A 19,601-nucleotide genomic window follows, 5' to 3' on the forward strand; every position below is an offset into this window, starting at 1 on the left:
ACAGGATTAAAATTTTCATGTATTCATGATTATCTGATGATTATAAAGTTTATAGTAGTTTACCTTTCAGGATATCTATATAGCTTTTCCATTTGTGACATATTAGTATAAGTATTCTTGTTTTGCATTTACAATTAAGTGACTTCCTTTTGTCAGATAGAGGTACTGCTGAGGTTTTCTATTTTGATTTCTAGTGATAGTATGGATTGATTACAGGTGTAATTATTGAAACAGACATAATTGGTTCAGATCTCTTGAAGAACTCTGACCCAGAGGCCCAGTCCACCATGCCTGATGTACCATATGAACCAGATTTGGATATCGAAATAGATTTTCCCAGAGGTACAATGCTATTTTATTCTTTCAGTGTGAACTATGGTTATGGAATTCAGTGATGAAGTCATAAATGGTTATGAACATTAGCCATTTACTGTTCATATTTGTCTTTTCTTTTGTACCCAAATAGAACTCAACGTTTAACTTCTGAAATGAGGCATAGGATTGAATTGTAGGGACTTAAAAAGAATTTCTTAGAGCCTTAAAAAGAAACTTGTAGGGACTTAAAAAGAATTTCTTAGAGCCTTAAAAAGAAACTTTCTCAAAGCAATTCATGATAGAAAATTTTGAAGATAGGGAACAGAATAATGAAGTGTTCGTCTTTTTAAAAAATTTAAAACATAGGTAGTATTTTTCTTAAGACCTTTTTGAAAATTAAGTTGATCTTCAAAGAGAAACAATTATATTCTGGTATTTTGTTGTAAAAGGAATTATTTTTCATTATTTTCTTAATCTGTCAATGGCAAATAAGCACACTGAGTAGAAGCTAAAGCATTTTGTTTTGGAAAAGATCTAATAAATTGAAACAGATTTGTACTAAGAACGTTTAGATCTTATAATTGAATTTCAGGTTGTAATAATTTTTCTGATATCATTTCCATGAAAAGTCGGTGTTGATATTCATTATACATGTCTTTAATAGTCTGAACAGGGTTTATCAGAACTCACAGGCCACGTTAGGTACAGGAGATAATTCACTCTCCACCCAGCATAGGTTGTCCCCATGGGTGCCTGTTTATATGATGTGGTTATTTCTTTGTTGGCTGTGTTTATGTAACATAAGCCTGTAGTATTAAATTTGAAATAAAAATTCTTCTAATTTAATTTCAGCTGCTGAGGAGCTTGACATGGAAAATGAATTTTTATTACCACCTGTTTTTGGAGAAGAATATGAGGAACAGCCTAGACCTCGATCTAAAAAAAAGGTATAAAATTAATAGTATTCTTGCATTTGCTTAATATCTCTGTATAGTAATATCTCTATATAGGTATAGAGTAAAGATACAGTGGTCTTTAGTTGTGTCTGTGAATATGGGAAGATATTTTGTGTTTTAGATTTAAAAAGACTTTAAGAGGTAAAGTTTTTATTACTTCATTTCTCAGTAATAAAAATGTCTCAGATTTAATTGCAACTTCATAATGAAGGAGAAGAGTGAATATTACTGCCACTTAGTACTTCTTTTCAATTTTATCTTGATAAAAGGTTGACATAGTTGCTTAAAAAGTAAATTCAATTATTTGACAAGAATAATTGAGACTGTTTTCTAGAGAGCAGTTTTTTCCACCATTATTTTTGATGAGAGTAATCAGTGAGGTTGAGGTACATAGTATATCTGGTCGCTTTTAAGCATGCCGACACATAGGAAGACATGCCGGGCACTTTAATAGTTGTTAAGGTAAACCAAATTTAAATGTATTAACAGATTTAATTGTTTTAAATATTTCATCAACAACTTTCTGTATTTCTGATTTCCAACATAAAGATCAAAAGGAAAAAAAAAAAAGTGACTCACAAATTTTCCCCAAAAGAAAGAAACTGAATGAAAAAGGAGTGAGCACCCTGCAGTAGGATAAAGTTGGGCTCTTACCCATCATTACAAAAACTAACTCAAAAGGGGTTGTAGACTAAATGGAAGAACTAAAACTATAGAACACTTAGAAGAAAACATAGGCTTCAACCTTCATTACCTTGGGTTACCCATAGTTTCTTAGATATGACACCAAAAGCACAAGGAACGAAAGGAAAAAATAGATGAATTGGACTACATCAAAATTTAAAACTTTTGTACAGCAAACAGTGCCGTGAGGAAGGTGAAGAATAGTTGAGTGGTCATTCCCTATAAGGTAGAATTGTTGAAAAGTTCTCCAGTTTCTCTCTTACATTAATATTTAGAATCCTTTTATTTCAGATTACTAGTTTATTATTCATATACCACATTTTGCCATGTATGAATGCACACTTTTTGTCCAAATTTGTGAGCGAAAAATAAGGATGTGCATTATACATGGGTAGTACTAATTCTGTGTCTGTATAAATGTTTTTAATTCTTTTATTTATACCTATGAGTTAAAAGTGTAACTCTAGAAATAATGATATCTGTATGCAAAATAATGCCCTGGAATACGATAATTGGTTTTATTGAACTTACGATGAACTTGCAACGACAAGAGTTCTTGGCCTTCTATGATGTGTAAATAGCATAAATTTGTTTCCGGTACATAAAATTTCTTGTACCTTGTATCTGTTCTTGTGTTTTGTAATTATTTGTTACATAAAATTTCTTATACCACAATATGTTAAAAAATAAATGCTAAAATTCCTTTATAATAAAAAAACAAGTAACTAAATGTAAACAAATACAAAATTAAAACAAAAGATTTTTTTCCCCTGAAAGTTTGGGCCCAAAATGTGGGTGCGCATTATACATGGGAGCACATGGCACATGGCAAAATAATGGGATTTATTTTCTCATCAGTGACTCACAGCAGAAGTTAATATGATTTTATTGTGCAAAGTGGTTTGTGTACAAATATGGCACTCTTGGAGATATGTTTCAAGTAATGTTATAGGTAACTATTCTCAAATTCAGGAATACCAGTCAGTTCTAAGCGTATAAATGTATTTCTTTTTAATTTGCATTATTTGAGTTATGGCTTACATAAAGTCATGAAATAATATAGGCTTTAAAAAAAGATTTTACAATGGTGTTTTACTAATAATAGGGAGCCAAGAGAAAAGCTGTATCAGGATACCAGTCTCATGATGATAGTTCTGACAACTCAGAATGCAGCTTTCCTTTCAAATACACGTATGGTGTAAACGCATGGAAACACTGGGTCAAAACTAGGCAACTTGATGAAGATCTTCTGGTATTAGATGAACTAAAGTCTTGTAAGTGTTCTGATTTTGTTTCCCCTACATGCTATTTAAAATCAAGATTTTTGTTAAATACCTTTAATTTTAAAAAACATAAATGTAGCTTTTATTTTACATTTAACTTCTTATATAGAATAAATTAATTGCAGGGAGTTTCTTAATCTTAAAACAGTAAATAATAACAATTACTAATTTTTTGTTTCATTTCTTTTTAGCTAAATCAGTAATGTTAAAAGAGGATCTACTTTCTCATACAATTACTAATTTTTTGTTTTATTTCTTTTTAGCTAAATCAGTAAAGTTAAAAGAGGATCTACTCTCTCATACAACGGCTGAGCTTAACTATGGGTTAGCCCATTTTGTCAATGAAATTCGCAGGCCGAATGGAGAGAATTATGCACCTGACAGCATCTACTATCTTTGCCTTGGAATACAGGAGGTTAGTAATTTGATCGCTACTTTTAAATATAATGTTAATAAGAAAGGTTGTTGTGTTAGTTCTTGGAACGCAAAATTTTAGGCTTCAAGAATACTAAGGATAGCCTTATGGAACATGATGATTTATTGCCTTACCAAGAAAGACAAAAAAGAATTTAATCCATTCAAAAATACTAGGATATTATAAAGGATTTTCTTAGCTGCTTTGTATATAGATGTTTCTGCTATAATAAGATGTGTTCCTGAGAGTTCTTAAGTTCTCCAAAATTGTGTACCCAAACCAGAAAGAATTTATGTGAGAAATAGTTAGGGACAGGCCACTCAGAACTCATATATCTTACAGGCCTAACAAAGTTATATGTTTGTTACCCTATGTATGACAATCAGGATGACATTATTCCCTCCTTACAAATGCAAGTAAATGAGTCAACATCCTGAGGTTTGATGTGTATGTGCGTGTGTTGGTCCATGCCAATGCACATATGAACAGGAAATGTCTTCCTTCTCACATAGCAGGTCTGTTTCATTATAAACTACTTACCTGTGAAACAAAGTAACTCTCATTAGTTATTTGGAGTTATCTTATAAAAGGAGATCATTCGTTCATCTTATAAAAGGAGATCATTCGTTCTTTAGGGTTTTTTACGTAAACTTCAACCACATGTCTGTGAATCTTTAATGAGTCTGTTTTCCATAATAAACACGAAGATTAACTTTAGGTAATGACTTCTGGCTTTGAAAAAATTTTGTAGGTTTGAGCCCAGAGATCAGAAAGGATTCTAGCTTCACATCCTATGTGTTTTTAAATTTTTGTTTATGGGCCTAAAATTTAATATTATGCTGCTTTAAATTACTGAAGGAAACTAGCATTTTCTTACTTTATATTTTATTTCCATTCTCTTCAGGATAGAAATTTGCCTAATATTATGAAAGTGGTAATGGGGAAGTAGCACGTGGATGTAATTTACCGTGTTCAAGGGCCATCACATATTTTGGCCCTTGCATGAATGAATTACTATAGGTTACTGTATTGGGTGGAACAGTGTCCTCTCCAAAATTCATGTTCACTTGTGGGAGTGGTTGTGAACATGACCTTATGTGGAAGTGGGTGGGGTCTCTGCAGATGTGATAAGTTAACATGTGGTCACCCTGGAGTACAGTACCCCTGATCCAATGAGTGGCACCTCCATAAGAAGACAGAAATGTGGACACAGACATCCCTGAGGGGAGATGGCTATGTGGTGACAGAAGAAAAGATTTGAACCCTGCTGCCCATGAGCCAGGGAATACCAAGGATTGTCAGCAACCGCCAGAAACTGGAAGAGGCAAGGAGTATTCGTCCCTCGAGACTTCGAGGGAGTGTAGCTCTGCTGACATCTTTATTTAAAACTTCTAGCTTCCAGAACTCAGTGAATAAATTTCTGTTCTTTTATCCACCCAATTTATGGTACTTTGCTATGGCAGCCCTAAGGGAACTAATACATTTATGTTGCTTGAATTCTGAATACAATATGATGATATATAATTAAGTGCTAGAAGATTAACTTATCATGTTTCTCCGAAAATAAGACCGGGTCTTCTATTAATTTTTGCTCCAAAAGACGCATTAGGGCTTATGTTCAGGGGATGTCATCCTGAAAAATCATGCTGGGGCTTATTTTCCGGTTAGGTCTTATTTTTGGGGAAACATGGTAGTTTTGTAAAACTGAATTACTGCAAAGAAAATTTCTATAAAAACTGTCTCCCAATAATTCACTTTATGGGAGTGAATTCTGCAGCAGGTCTATAAGAAGAGGTCTTTCTTTTGTTTTCCAGCGGGTGGCGCTGGAGCATTTTATTTTTCTTGCGCACTGCTCTGGCTGGCTTCTCGGATCTCTCTGCTAGGCAGTGGAAGATACCTTGTATTTGCTGGGGAGGTGGGCTCAGGTTCCCTCAGTCTCAGGGCACCACCTGTCTGGGAGAGTGTGGTGGGTGATGGGGTTCTGAGCCCCTGAAATCCCAGTGCTGCCCCAGAAGTGAGATTCAGGGCTGTGCTGCTTGAGATGTCTCAGGTGCCCCCAGTGTGGAGGCTGGGTGAGCTGGGGGATGCCACCAGGTGTGTGTCTGGCTTTGTTCTCCTCTCAGTAATGGCTACTGCCAGACCTCAGCTGCCTCGCCTCTGTATGTCCATCTTGTCACTGGGATTAGCTACAGTATGCATCTACTTCTCAGTAACCGTCTCTCTGGTTCTCAGGGCTGCAGATACTGTGCTTTGTAACCAGATCGTCACTGCTGCACTTTCTTCTGGGGCCTCCTGCTAGCTCTGGGAGGGTGTGGGGAGACAGTTAGGGCTGCTAGACCACAACTGTCTTTGTCCCCATCACTGAGCTATTATATGCTGATCACTCAGGCAGTGATGCTGGGGCCACAGAGAATGCACCTGTAGTCTCAGTCCATCCCCCTCCCGGATGCAGGCTGCTTCTGGGCTGCACGTCACTGGCCCCCATCTCTGCCCTTCTCCTTTCCCTACTCCCCGGTCATCCCGATTCTCCCATCTTCAAATGTTTTGATGTGCGGATCTCCCAGATGTGTTTGTGTGTTACAGGGAATCCTTTGTTGAATTATAGCTGTTCAACTTACTGTAACTTCAAAGGGAGATACCAAGGGGACTCCTCATTTCACCATGCTTTTGACGTCACCTTCACTTCATATATTTTTATAATATGTGTCTTTCCACTAGTACACTCAGTCAAATAATACTCCAATGTAAATTATATTGACTTGAAGCATGCATTTTCACATCAAGAAGTTACTTATACTGGTTAAATTCATTGTTGTCTCCTTTGTGGAAGTGTGGAGTCCAGAAGTCCAGCAAAAAAGTACCAGAATCCTATGGTTGAATGAGAGGAGAACAGGAAGAGGCTAGGACTCGAGAACCAGCTATTGGTTTCATTGATTTTTCTGTTTTCCTGTTTCCTTTTTTCTTATTGAGTCTCTGATCTCTTACTTCCTTTCTTAATTTGTTCTTTTGTATATCTACTTAACATCATTGATGTTTGTTTTAGACCTTTTCTTTTTCCTAGTAAAGCATTTAAAGTGATAAATTTTCTTGTATGAACTGGTTTACCTGCATTCCACAGATTTTTATGTTGTATTTTCATTGTCCTTAAGAAAAGGGAATTGGCTGGTCTCATAATCTTATTATGGAAAGTTGAGTCTCTTTCTGGATTGCTTTTTATTTAATGGATTATTTAAGTATTAGATCTCCAAATATTATTAGAGGTTTGAGAGCTAACTGAATTGAATAATGAATGATTATAAAGTATGTCTTTAAGTAGGTTTTTTTCCCCATTTTTTTATTGTAAAATACACATAACATAAAATTTACCATTTTAACTATTTTAAGTGTACAGTTCAGTGGTTTTAAGTACATTCATAATCTTGTGCAAACATCACCACCATCTGTATCCATCCCTGTAACTCTTTTCATCATATAAAACTGAAACTATATCCATTAGACAGTAACTCCTAATTCTCCCCCTTCTGCCTGGTAACCACCATTCTACTTTCAGTCTCTGTAAGTTTGACTGCTCTGGGTGCCTCATGTAAGTGAGATCATACAGTATTTCTCTTTGTGACTGGCTTATTGCCCTTATCATAGTGTCCTCAAACCATCATGTTTAGCTACATGTGTACATTGCTCTGTTTTCTATGAACATGGCGAAAGATACAGAAGTTTTGTCACCTAAGTACTTGGAACCATGGTATACACTTTTGCATCTTACTTTCCTCCCTCCATTTCCCATTGCATTGTGGCAGTCTCTCTGTCAGCTGGAACAGACTTTTAACTGTATGTATAATAATTCATAACACAGTTTCGTCATTTCAACAATGATGAGCATTCCCTTAGTTTCATAAAATTTTGTTGTTATAGATAAACAGTGTACACCTCCTTCCGCTTCTCTCTCAAATCTCACATACTGTGTTTCCCCAAAAATAAGACTGGGTCTTATATTAATTTTTGTTCCATTAGGGCTTATTTTCAGGGGATGTCTTATTTTTTCATGTACAGCAGTCTACATTTATTCAAATACAGTCTTGTCATCTTCTTCTGGAACATCGTCATAACATACTAAATGCGTCCGTCTGGCTGAGATCTTAACTGGGGCTTATTTTCAGGGAAACACGGTAATTATCCTAAAGAATTGGTGCTTTTATTTCTATAAGATTTCTGAAAGGATATTATTGGATCATAAGAAAAGGATACTTTTTATTTTAAAAGATATCACCAGATCACTTTACTAAAGGATTGAGGATCTTTTTATGTTTATTGGCTGTTTGGATTTACTTTTCTGTGAATTGTTTCTTTGTCTGTTAGGTTGTTTATCCCTTTCAGTTTGTGAGAGTTCCTTGTTTATTCTAGATAGTAGAATTTTCATTTGTCATTTTCCCCAAATTTTTTCAATATTTTTTATTTTTTACATGCTAAGTCTTTTATCTGGAGGAATTTTCTTGTTTTTTTTTTTAAGAAGAGTGAACTCCATTTACTAAATTTAAAAAATATAGTAAAAACTCACATGGCCTGTTAATTTGAATTCTATGTAAATAGATGGCTTTCTAATAGTTAAATTCTATTAAAATGCATATAACATCTTTTAACTTATTTAATCTTTCTTTGACTCAGAACGCCTAAGAATTTGCCTTATTTTTCACTGCAATGATATGGTGGATTCAGTTTTGCTAATCCTACATTTGTTGGTTCATTTAGGAAACATTAATTATGTGCTTATTTTCTGCTAAACACTGCACATTGGGGCAGACTTGGGAGGATACTTTTTTGGATTATTTACTGCGTCCCATGTATTTGCTAAGTGCTTGGCATGTCATTTAATTCTCTCAACAACCTTACTATTATTGCCACCATTTTTGGAAGAGGAAGTAGAGTTAAACAGATTCCCGAGGATACACAGCTCATAAGTTTTGAATCTGTTAAACATTCCGACTTAGAAGTCACTATTAATGTGCTCCCCAAGGATTTGAAATATACAGACAAGCTTATGGGTTGGTATGTTGGTGGCATAGAACTGGGACTACTTGATTCTACCAAAGGATATAATTGGAGAAGATAAAACAGTGGAGAAGACCTTTTAAACTGTGTTTTGACGTATGTGTAGAAATTCAGTAGGTAGGCAGGATGAGGGAAGGACAATGGTATTCCAAGAAGAGAGAAATAGGTACAAGGGCACAGTTTTCCAGGAACGGCTTGGCATGGCTGGAATGTAGGGTGGGTGATGTATGAAGTGGGTAAGTCATGTCACAAAGGACTTGTATTCCTTGATAAAATGTGTAGACTTCATCTTTTATCCAGGATGAAACATAAAAAGGTTTTAAGCAGTTTTAAGATATCACCCTTGGTATCTGTTTTCTTGGAAGTAGGCAGCTGCAGCTGGAACATTATCATTGAAACACAGATTATTGTGAGGAACTATTGATGTGTAGCTAAATTAATGGTGGGTTAGTTTACATTCTTCTTAGTGAAGCTTTACGCAAATAGCATTTAATAAGACAACCAATTACAGACTTTTAAGTAGAATCTCTTAAATGTATCTGGTGGCCCTCAAATTATGAGTGTCTTATAATCTCAACTTCTATTTCATAAATTATTATACATATTCTTACACATAATAGATTTCTTGCTTAGCTTTCTAAAACATCCTTTGACAGTACACAGTTCCCATTTTACTGACAATACATGTCTAAACAAACATGTTAATTATCTGAACATATTCTCTAAAATGCATGATTTTCAACTGCCTATAAACTTTGTTGTATGGGACTTTCATTCTATTTCTCGAGTACCAGTACCAGAATTTGTACTTTGCGTTTTTAATCCATAAGAAAACAGGGCTCTTGAAACTTACCTAGTCTGAAATAAGAAGTGCTCGGAGTATAAAATACAAGATTTCTAAAAATTTATACTTTTAAAATGTGAACTATCTCAATTTTTATATTATTATATGTTGAAATTACATGATTTAGATATATTGGGTTAAATAAAATATTTAACTATACCTTTTTTTTTAACATGACTACTAGAAAATTTAAAATTACATGTGTGGATTATACTATATTTTTTAACGCTGCTTTGTACAGTGATTCTGAAATTACCTATAGATTTCTAATTCTGTCAAGTATTTTTCCAAAACAATATAAGTAAAATGAGAGACCAGAACCTTTATAAAGGAATTGTATTTTGAAAGAGAATACTGATTAATTCAGATAATTCTGTGATTGAAGACTTCCAGGGAAGATAACTGGAATCCAGGTCACTCTTGTTCAGACAGGCCTGTGCTGTCAGGGCGTTTCCTCTGGGCTCCTGCCTGAAAGGTCCTGGCTTGGCAGCTGCTTCCTTGCTTTGCTTCTGGAACCACAGCTTCACTTTTCTTCACCAGGTTCCCATTGCTTGCTGGGCTTCAGTGATGGGGCAGATGAGGTGCTTGTAAGTGGGACTGCTTTTAATGGAGAATGACAACCACAATAATGAGACAGTATTGCTCCCCCAACCACAATGATGACTGATAAAGCATGTTGTCATCACTGACAGTAAGGGCAGCAGACCTTTGAACTTACCGCAGACTGCCAGAAGAAGCCTTTGCAGAGTGGAGTTGGGAGCTTAGTAGTTTTGGCTATTGGCTTGTTACTGTTAAGATTCCGACTGTACATAGAAATTTTCTCCTTGTTGCTAGATTCATAGCTGAAAATTATTTCAGGGTCATTTCCCTCATTTTTTATTATGTATGTTGCTTTATGGTAAGAACAAAAGTATAAATTGCTGTTCTAAGTATGTGGGCTTCACTTTTGTAATTATTTTATATAATGTACACTAAGTTTACATTTTTAAAAATCTAGGAACCCTACTTTAAAAAAATTATTTGTAGTCCCATTGAGTAGATTGGATCATGATATTGTATTTTAACCAATCACTGCTATAATTATAACATTGAGGCTTTCCACATAGTTTAGGAAATGGCATTTTTAGAACTGCTCTCGGACTAACCCAAAGCAGGAGAGTGACCTGATATTGTCACTTCTTTGGTTGCCAGGCAATTAATTGGTCTAACCGACATCCTTTTTGAGAGGTATTAGTTAGGAATTTTTGTTCTACCTTTTTAAAATTACGCTGGTTAATCTTCCTTCTGACTAGTAGGAATAGCAGTCAACTCAGATGATGATACTGTAATCTAATTTTTGATTAGTGTATACATGGTATATATTTTTTCATCCTTTTACTTTTTGCTTATCTGAGTCTCCATATTTAAAGTAGGTGTCTCGTAGGCAACATATTGTTGGACCTTGCTTTTATTTTTTTTAAATCCAATCTGGTAGTATTTGTCTTGGTGTGTTTAGACCAACAAACTTTTTGTAAATAAAGGACCAGATAGTGATTGTTTCAGGCTTTGCAGGCCAGTGGTGTTGTGCAACCATTCAGCTCTGCCACTGAAGCGTGAAAGCAGCCTGCGATAGTTGGTCTGTGTTTCAAGGAAACTTTGTTTACAAAGATAGACAATGGGTGGGATTTGGCGCAAGAACTAGTTTGCTGACCCTAGTTTAGACCTTTTACATTTAATGTAATTACCTCTGTCATTAGATTAAAACTATTGTCCTGCAGATTGTTTTGTATTTGTTATATCTGTTTTTTGTCTTTTTCTTTTGAATTATTTATTTTTTTGTAATTCTACTTTATCTTCACTATTGTTTTATTATTTATGCCACCTAAATTTGTTTTTAGTGGTTGTTCTAGGATTTACAATATGCATCTCCAATTAATTATTAATCTACCTTCAAATATTGGCCCATTTCATGTGTAATGTACGAACCTGACAACAACGTATTCCTAATTCCTGCCTCCCATTCTTTGTGCCTCCCATTTTACTTTTACATTATTCATTTTTAAATCCCATTGGAGATAGACTTGGCAAACTTCAGTGTTTAACTCATCCTTTAACAACCCTCACTGTTCAGGTTTGTCACAGTAAGTTATAAGATTCATAAATTTGTACTGACTCACAGAAGAGTTAAGTATAGGGAGGCAGTAAAACAAGCAAGCATCAGCCTAACACAGCTGCAGAATAACATTTCATCCCACCCTTACCATTGAGAATTTTCTTTATTTGTTAATAATTTAATTTCTCTTACTTAAGATTTAATTTTGTTTTCTCCATGTACTGTATAATGAACACTGGAGCCAGATATTCTGTTTTTTATCTGACAGACTGAAGATTGTCATCCAGTTCTTACATTCTGGATTCTTGGGTGTGTATTTCAGCTTTGAGTTTAAGCAACAGAGTAATTGGTAACTTATGATTCTTTATGATTTCTAGATATATAGATAATGCCAATAATCTCTCATATTTTATTAGTATGCTTATTTTTCTTAGACATAAGCTTTGTTTATTTTTTCTTAAGTAATACAGAATATAAGTAATATGTTAACTATTTATAATTAGCTGGTTTTGCTTCAAGAGATTTTTCTTTTTTTGTAGTACTTGTGTGGTAGTAATCGGAAAGACAACATATTTATTGATCCAGGATACCAGACATTTGAGCAAGAATTGAATAAAATACTCCGAACTTGGCAACCAAGCATACTTCCAGATGGTAATGCTCTTTTAAGTAAAACTGTTTCTGACTTGCTACTGGGATTTTTATTTTTACAGAAAGTATATTTAAAATAATTAAGAAATAATTTAAATTAGCATGTTTTTTAGAGTCCTTATTTATGAACTCATCTGTTCATCTTTTGTTGAATTAGAAGTGAATGTAGTTGATAATTAGTGCTTCTGAAGAACTTGGTAATAAATGTGACCTCCTTTCTCTGGAGTAAGGAACTGGATGTTTATTTCTGAAGCCTCCAGCAGAGATTCTGATATATATCTTAGATATATCTGAAATATATCTAAGAAACCTCTGTTTCAGATGTGTGATGTAAACATGTTTGTGAATGGAAATCACCTATTTTTTTCAGGAATTCTGATTGTCTGCTTATCCTATGGAACAGAAGTAAACATCTAGTCCCTTACTCCAGAAATGCTAGTTCCATAGTCTGGAGTGTCCCCTAGCCTCCAAATTGTTAACGAGCTACATAGATTATTCTGACTGACAGTCATTCCAGTTGACCTGGTGAATGGAAGATGGCAATAGGCTTGTTCTTGAATTCACTTTATTTCCAGATGGTAAATGAGAACTGTTTTCTTTTTCTTTTTTCTTTTTTTTATTTTATTAGTTTCAGGTGTACAAAACAATGTAATAGTTAGACATTTATCATTTATATCCCTCACACTGTGTCAACCCCCCTCCGCCCATCCACTATCCCTCTGACAGCGCACACAGCCATTACATTTCCGCTGTCTCTATTCCTAATGCTGTACTCCGCTTCTTGTAACTAGACACACACACACACACACACACACACACACACACACACACAGAGAGAACTGTTTTCTTTATTATCATTCTTTTAAAATCTTTCTATCTATTTCAGGGTCAATCTTTTCTCGAGTTGAAGAAGATTATCTGTGGAGGATAAAACAGCTCGGCTCACACTCCCCAGTAGCCCTTCTGAATACCCTCTTCTACTTCAACACTAAATATTTTGGCCTGAAGACAGTGGAACAACACTTAAGGCTTTCCTTTGGCACTGTGTTTAGGCATTGGAAGAAAAATCCTTTAACAATGGAAAACAGAGCATGCCTCCGATACCAAGTGTCTTCCTTATGTGGGACAGACAACGAAGGTAGCATGACAGATTTTTATTTGGGGATTATCTGTGGCAGGGCTAGCTAAACCTCGCCTTACTAAAGACCACCTAGGTCACTTAACAAGAACCTGAGGACTGTCATTTTCATAAAATGAGATAGCCTATGTCTTCTCAAAACATCTCAGTCCATTTTGTCTTGAAAAACTATGATCCAGAAGCTACAACTTAGCACTCCGAAGGATACTTAGTCCCATTCTTTGGTATAACAGATAGATAGATCCTAGGACTGAATAGAGTGGATAGTACTCTCTTTCTTCAGGATTGGGCTTAGGAAGTTTCTGTAATTTTTATTTTTTAAGATAAAATTACTACTGGAAAAAGAAAACATGAAGATGATGAGCCAGTATTTGAACAAATTGAAAATACAGCCAATCCTTCTAGATGTCCTGTGAAAATGTTTGAATGCTACTTGTCTAAAAGGTAAGTATGAATGATACTTAATTTTTACAAAAGTGATACAAGTTAGTTGCCTTGAATTTAACATTACCAAGAGGTGGCAGTTTTTCACTGATCCTTTTTTAGATTTCTCTCTCTTCTCACTTTTATCTATGTCTATTCAATTATAACATTAGTCCCATTAATATAAAATACCCAGCTTGTACGTCATACTTTAGGATTCAAGCACATGTTAAGAAATCGCTCTCTACTGGTGAAATTACTACTGTTGTCATCTTTTAAATTATAACAGCTCTAGTGACTGTAAAGCAGGGGCCACAAATATTTTTTGTGAAGAGTCAGATAGTAAATATGTTAGGCTTTTTGGGCTATAGAGTCTCTATTGCAGCTTCTAAATTCTACTTTTTAGCCAGGAAGCAGCCATATACTGTATATAAATAATAATCATGACTGTGTTGTAATAAAACTTTACACAACCAAGTGATGAACTATATAATTTGCCACCTCCTGGTGAAAAAGTATTTTCAAAGGTAGGATAGATAGGTGGAGATGAAAATGAAGTACTTACCTTTAAGAGTAGATAGCCCTTTAAGAAGGTCTGAAAGATATTAAGTGTTCTGAAAGTACTATACTTTTCCGCTTATACCACTGCTTATTCCCCCAATCTGATACCAACAGACATTTAAGAAAATTTTAAACCAGTGAAAGTGTTTAGAAACCACAAATTATTGTATGCTTGTCCATTATTTTAAGTATGCACTCTCCAATTTTTAAAAGGTTAACATGAACTCAGAATATATTTTCTTAGATAAACAGTTTTATAAATTTTAGTTAGGTCCCCAAGTTAGTTCTCAAGAACTCATAAAAACAGTAATGTCGCCTCCAGGATGATAGTGATGTTTCTGCTGATACTTTTGGGGTGGCCCTATTTGGCCTCAACAGAAGTGGGATCTTCCAGTGGTAGCAACTATTTGTTAGTTGGAAATCCCTATCTCAGTATTTTGTTGGTATTTTACAAATTAAGTCTCTATTGGGTGATGCTGTTGAGTATTTTTATTTTATGTGCTACCATATTTCATCAATTCTAAGATATATTTTTCATATTTTACAATCTCTGAAGCTGGGATGCATGTTATAATTAATGTATCATATAATTGGCAGTGTTTTACTTGTTTAGTGGCATTATTAAAATAATGATTAGAATAATGTTTCTATTAATGAATTCAGTGAAATACAGGATTTAAATTACGGGAAAATAATCTTTTATCACAGAAATTAAGTTCAAATTAATTTCAAAATATCTGAATGACAGAATACTTAATGTAGGTAATGAAACTTATGGTCTGACCATGGAATGTGAGTACTGGTAATGGAATTATTCTTGGAAGAAAAAAAGAAAATTGTGGGTAATTTTGTGTATATATATATATATATATATATATATATATATATATATATAGTAAAATTGACTTTCTCCTTTCTCCCAAAGTCCACAGAATCTTAATCAGAGAATGGATGTTTTTTATTTGCAACCAGAGTGCTCTAGCTCTACAGATAGCCCTGTCTGGTACACATCTACTTCACTGGACCGAAACACCTTGGAAAATATGCTCGTACGGGTTCTTTTAGTAAAAGATATTTATGATAAAGACTATTATGAACTGGATGAAGACACAGACTGAAAAGGAATGTTTCAGAAGCAGTCGGGATAAAACAGCATTAGATAGTCATGCTGCTAGATCTTTATTATGGAAAACATTTCAAGTTTACTCCTTCTGTTTTGAGTTTTGTAGCAGTGTACCCACACTGGGTACCATGTAAATAATCTGTGAGTGAAAGTGGCCATTATTCTATGTAGTGGTTTTAGGATACTTAACAAATACATTCAAATTCTTTTTTATTATTATTTATTTGATTAGGTATGTTTGTAACTTTTTACATTACAAAATATGAATGAGAATGTGCCATGTATAATTTTTTTCTTGTAGTAAGAAACATCCATATTGCACAATTCTACTGTTGCAAAGCTTCCTTGAAAGGGGGCTCTGTTACTGGGTTCTTGACCAGACGGTTGTGGATGGGCAGCACTACGAAAAGTTTAGGACTTGCAGTGTCTTTCAGAATTTTTAAAATAAACTGTAAACTAATAGGCTGGGTTTTTTGTTTTGTTTTGGGGGGTTTTGTTTGTTTGTTTTACGTTTTTAGTTACTGAAGCCTTACGAGGTTATGTAGAGGGATACCATCTTCTGTACCAAAAATAGACAAAAGAATGCTGTCAATATTGGTGTACTGTAATGTGAATCTATGCTGGTGAAAACAGCCTTTTGTTCCCCTTATTAAAACCTTAGTGTCTTTTTCTCACTTGTGGCTTTCTGCATCACCCCAATCAATACTTTTAAAAAATACATATATATGTATATATATATATATATATGTGTGTGTATATGTATGTGTGTATATATATATATATATATATATATATATGAAGAATGACGTTGAAAACATGATCGAGACATTTTCTTTGTAAAAATGTCCGATGAAAGTATATAATTGTTTTATATGCTACCCATAAGTATCCAAAATTCCTTTCATTTATAGAAGTTTGATTTTTCTTTTTTCCTCCTTAAGGATACAGATCTTGTTGGAATACCTACGTAGTACTCTAAAACTTCACCAATTTTATTAGAATTCTTGTGCCTGACCTCAAATATGACTGATGCATACATTGGATAAAATTATTTTTAGAAATGCCACTCCTGAAATAGTTGTTATAGAAAGTCACGCTTAGTTGAAATAAGATGGTATCACATGTTACTATGAAGATGACCAGTCTAGTAATTCTGATGTATCAGACGATTGAAGAACAAAGGAAGAAACTGATGGATAGAGTACATCTCAAAGGAAGTCACATTTGCTGTTAGATTGTTTGGCTTTTAAATTTTAATTACTTCTTATAGAAGATTGCATTAAAAGACTTTGTGCTTCTGCATAGCAATTTATCTGTTCAGATCTTTTCTTTTAGAACAAGGACGTTTACTTATGATCCTACCTTCTAGAGACTGAGCAAAGTGCTCGCTGCAGATTATCATAAAGAAATCCTTTGGCTGACTTCATATGGCATGTGTGTAATCATGTTTGCCTGTTTCCACTTTCTCAATCACCATGGTGACATTAGTTTTCTAAAATTGTTGGGGTGGGGGGAATTGGTCTCTTTCCACAGTGCTTAGGCTATGTCTACCCATCCCTTAGATACTGCTCTCTTCCTTAGGATAACTGTTGTTAGCATTCAGAAGAAATTTTCTCAATCATGATTTGGAAAATTTCACAAGTGTAATCACTGTATATTTAAGCAATAATTAGCAGAAATATTTTTGGCATAAAAATTATAATGTTCTAACTTGTTTTATAAGTTTGAATAACGTTTCTGTCCCTTAATTTTATATTGTTGATTTGGTAATCAGACTGACAATAGCAAATCTGATAATACTTTACTAAAAATAGATTGCTCATTGTCTATTTAATGAAGAAAAATGGGTAACATATTTAAAATATATAGTGCAAAAATGTCCTCATACTTACCTTTTCCCAGAACTACTACTTTAAGCACTTTTACTATAGGCGCATGTTGTTGATAAAAAGGTGGTTAATCCTAACTGTCTTTTATTCTTGAAAGTGGTGCTATTCCATCAAGAGCAATAAACTTTTCCCAAATGTTAATGGATATTTTACCAAATACCATACACTTCTGCCGTGGTACTACTTAATATTAAGCACCTTGTCTTGCTATTTACATTCCCTTTATTGTACGTTTTAGCTTTTCTAAACAGAAATGTCTTCAGAATTTTGATCTTGACATGAATTAAGGATTTAGAGCTCTTGTCTTTGTCTTGATTGCAATCCAAGGATTGATTTACTTGACTCTCAGGGGAAAAGAAAAAACATCCTATTTAATGAGAATGGTTTGTTCTGTGACCCTTGCTTCACCTAGAATGCATTTCTCTGGTTTATGGATCTCCTTAGTTTGTGTGGTTATAGCTGACTGCTCAGAAAAAGGACAGTGAAATGACAGCAGTTTCCTTTTGCTTCTTAGTGATTTCTGATCAAAGCATCCTGTAAATATAACTTTATTGTCTTTAGGTGTCTATTGGAGATGCTATATTTTTTTGTTGTGAAGATTTTGCCATTTAAAATTAACCAGTGAATAAGTTTTTATCCATATTGAGAAAAGTGAATTTCCCATGCAAATTGAATCGTCATTAATACATTTTTTAGGCTTTAACTGTGTTCAGTAATATATTAAAGGATTTTTCTAGGCAAGAAAGTTTTTTTTTTTTTGGCCATAAGGAGTACTTTTTGTTTAAATGATAGTTTGTAGTTTTTCTTTTATTACACGGAGATTTTATTACACGGAGGTGTTACTAGTGTGTTAAACATATTGAGATAGGAAGAGGGTGCATATTATATTATGCATTTAAACTTTTGTCACGATGTCTCATGGAATTTCCCTTTGTCCTGGCCAATTGTGATTTGGGAATGGGGTAACTCTATGCATAGTATTAAGTATTACAATAATGGAAAAGTCATAAAATTGCCAATTTTTGATTTGTACTACTCTAATGTGGGTCCATTTAATCTGAGATCCTAAATGTCTTGCAGTCTTAAAATCACTATAAAAATTTATACTTTTATTTCGCCAGTTATTTCCAAAAATGTGTTGTTATACATGTTGTCACTTGTGTTCTAAGTTAACATTGACTGTAGGATAATCTCCTTGTTCCCCTCAAACAAAATAGTCATGAAAGTGTACATGAAAATATTTTTAAAGAATAAATTTCTTCAACTAAATTATAATATTTTTGGGTTTTCCCCCTTAATAAGCCCCTTATTCATTTTTAGAGAAGTTCTTTGAATTTCAGTTGTTCCATTCTACTGTATTCTTAAGAATCATCTATTTTTAATGTGTTTTCCAGTGCTAAGTACTTTTTTGTTGTTTCTGGGTATATCATACTTGAAAATGATACTACTAACAAAACCTTAAAAATTTAGGAGCTGGTGTCCAGAGCAGGTTAACTGCATCAGTCTGGGTCTGAGAGTAAGTCGCTGTGATCGCCTGCCTTATAATGAACTGGACAAGAGGAAGTTGGTGCTAAAATCTGGGCAGATTCAACAAGTTCACGAATTTAGGCCTTTTGAGAAAAAGAACCAAAGAGAAGCAAAGGTTTCATCTAAATAAAGTATTAAGAATAGAACCAAAGAGAAGGTCATAGACCAGATGGGTCCGTCATGGGAGGTCATTGTGTCATTAGTGAAAGCAGGTGTAAATCATAACAGCGTATTTTCTATTGTAGTGCAGTGGGAAGAATAATTGTAGTTCTCTCTGGAACATCTGACAAGGTATAGTATACTGTCTGGGCTTCAGTTTCTTTATCTGTGAGATGAAGGCATTGCCTTGATTTCTGATTCTGGAATTTCAAATGAAGCACAGTTGGCATTCTACTTAAGAGACTTAGTTATAAATTTTACAGATTTATGTTTGAATCCTTATGATTTATTTAGAAACACACTTTCTGAAGAGGGGAAATATCTTTCCTAAAATAGCCTTAACACAGAGAGCATTAGACCTAATTTTATAAAGAGCTACTCAGACAACTCCTGAAAAGTCAACTCAGCACATAAAAATTCATTATCACAGAACTTCAACAACAAACCTTTGTTACATATTTCCTCTGTGCCACTACTGCCAACCAGGTAGTTAGG

At 34.2% G+C, this 19,601-nt stretch overlaps 1 protein-coding gene across 4 annotated transcripts in view; it reads left to right on the forward strand.

The window, feature by feature from the left end:
* ZMYM2 (zinc finger MYM-type containing 2) overlaps positions 1–16,201 on the forward strand; it is a 94,450-nt gene extending 78,249 nt beyond the window's left edge. For 3 of the 4 annotated variants that reach the window (XM_033104765.1, XM_033104766.1, XM_033104768.1), the window contains 8 exons: positions 217–342; positions 1,168–1,262; positions 3,061–3,229; positions 3,502–3,653; positions 12,175–12,289; positions 13,173–13,424; positions 13,748–13,868; positions 15,334–16,200. In XM_033104765.1, coding sequence (XP_032960656.1) covers positions 217–342; positions 1,168–1,262; positions 3,061–3,229; positions 3,502–3,653; positions 12,175–12,289; positions 13,173–13,424; positions 13,748–13,868; positions 15,334–15,526 — 1,223 coding nt within the window. In that variant the 3' untranslated portion in view covers positions 15,527–16,200. Of the gene's footprint in view, positions 1–216; positions 343–1,167; positions 1,263–3,060; positions 3,230–3,501; positions 3,654–12,174; positions 12,290–13,172; positions 13,425–13,747; positions 13,869–15,333 lie in introns of all 4 variants that reach the window. The other variant, XM_033104767.1, reaches the window with a different exon arrangement.
* The last annotated feature ends 3,400 nt before the right edge of the window (positions 16,202–19,601 follow it).

Source organism: Rhinolophus ferrumequinum, chromosome 4, assembly GCF_004115265.2.
Source record: "Rhinolophus ferrumequinum isolate MPI-CBG mRhiFer1 chromosome 4, mRhiFer1_v1.p, whole genome shotgun sequence".
Classification (NCBI taxonomy): domain Eukaryota; kingdom Metazoa; phylum Chordata; class Mammalia; order Chiroptera; family Rhinolophidae; genus Rhinolophus; species Rhinolophus ferrumequinum.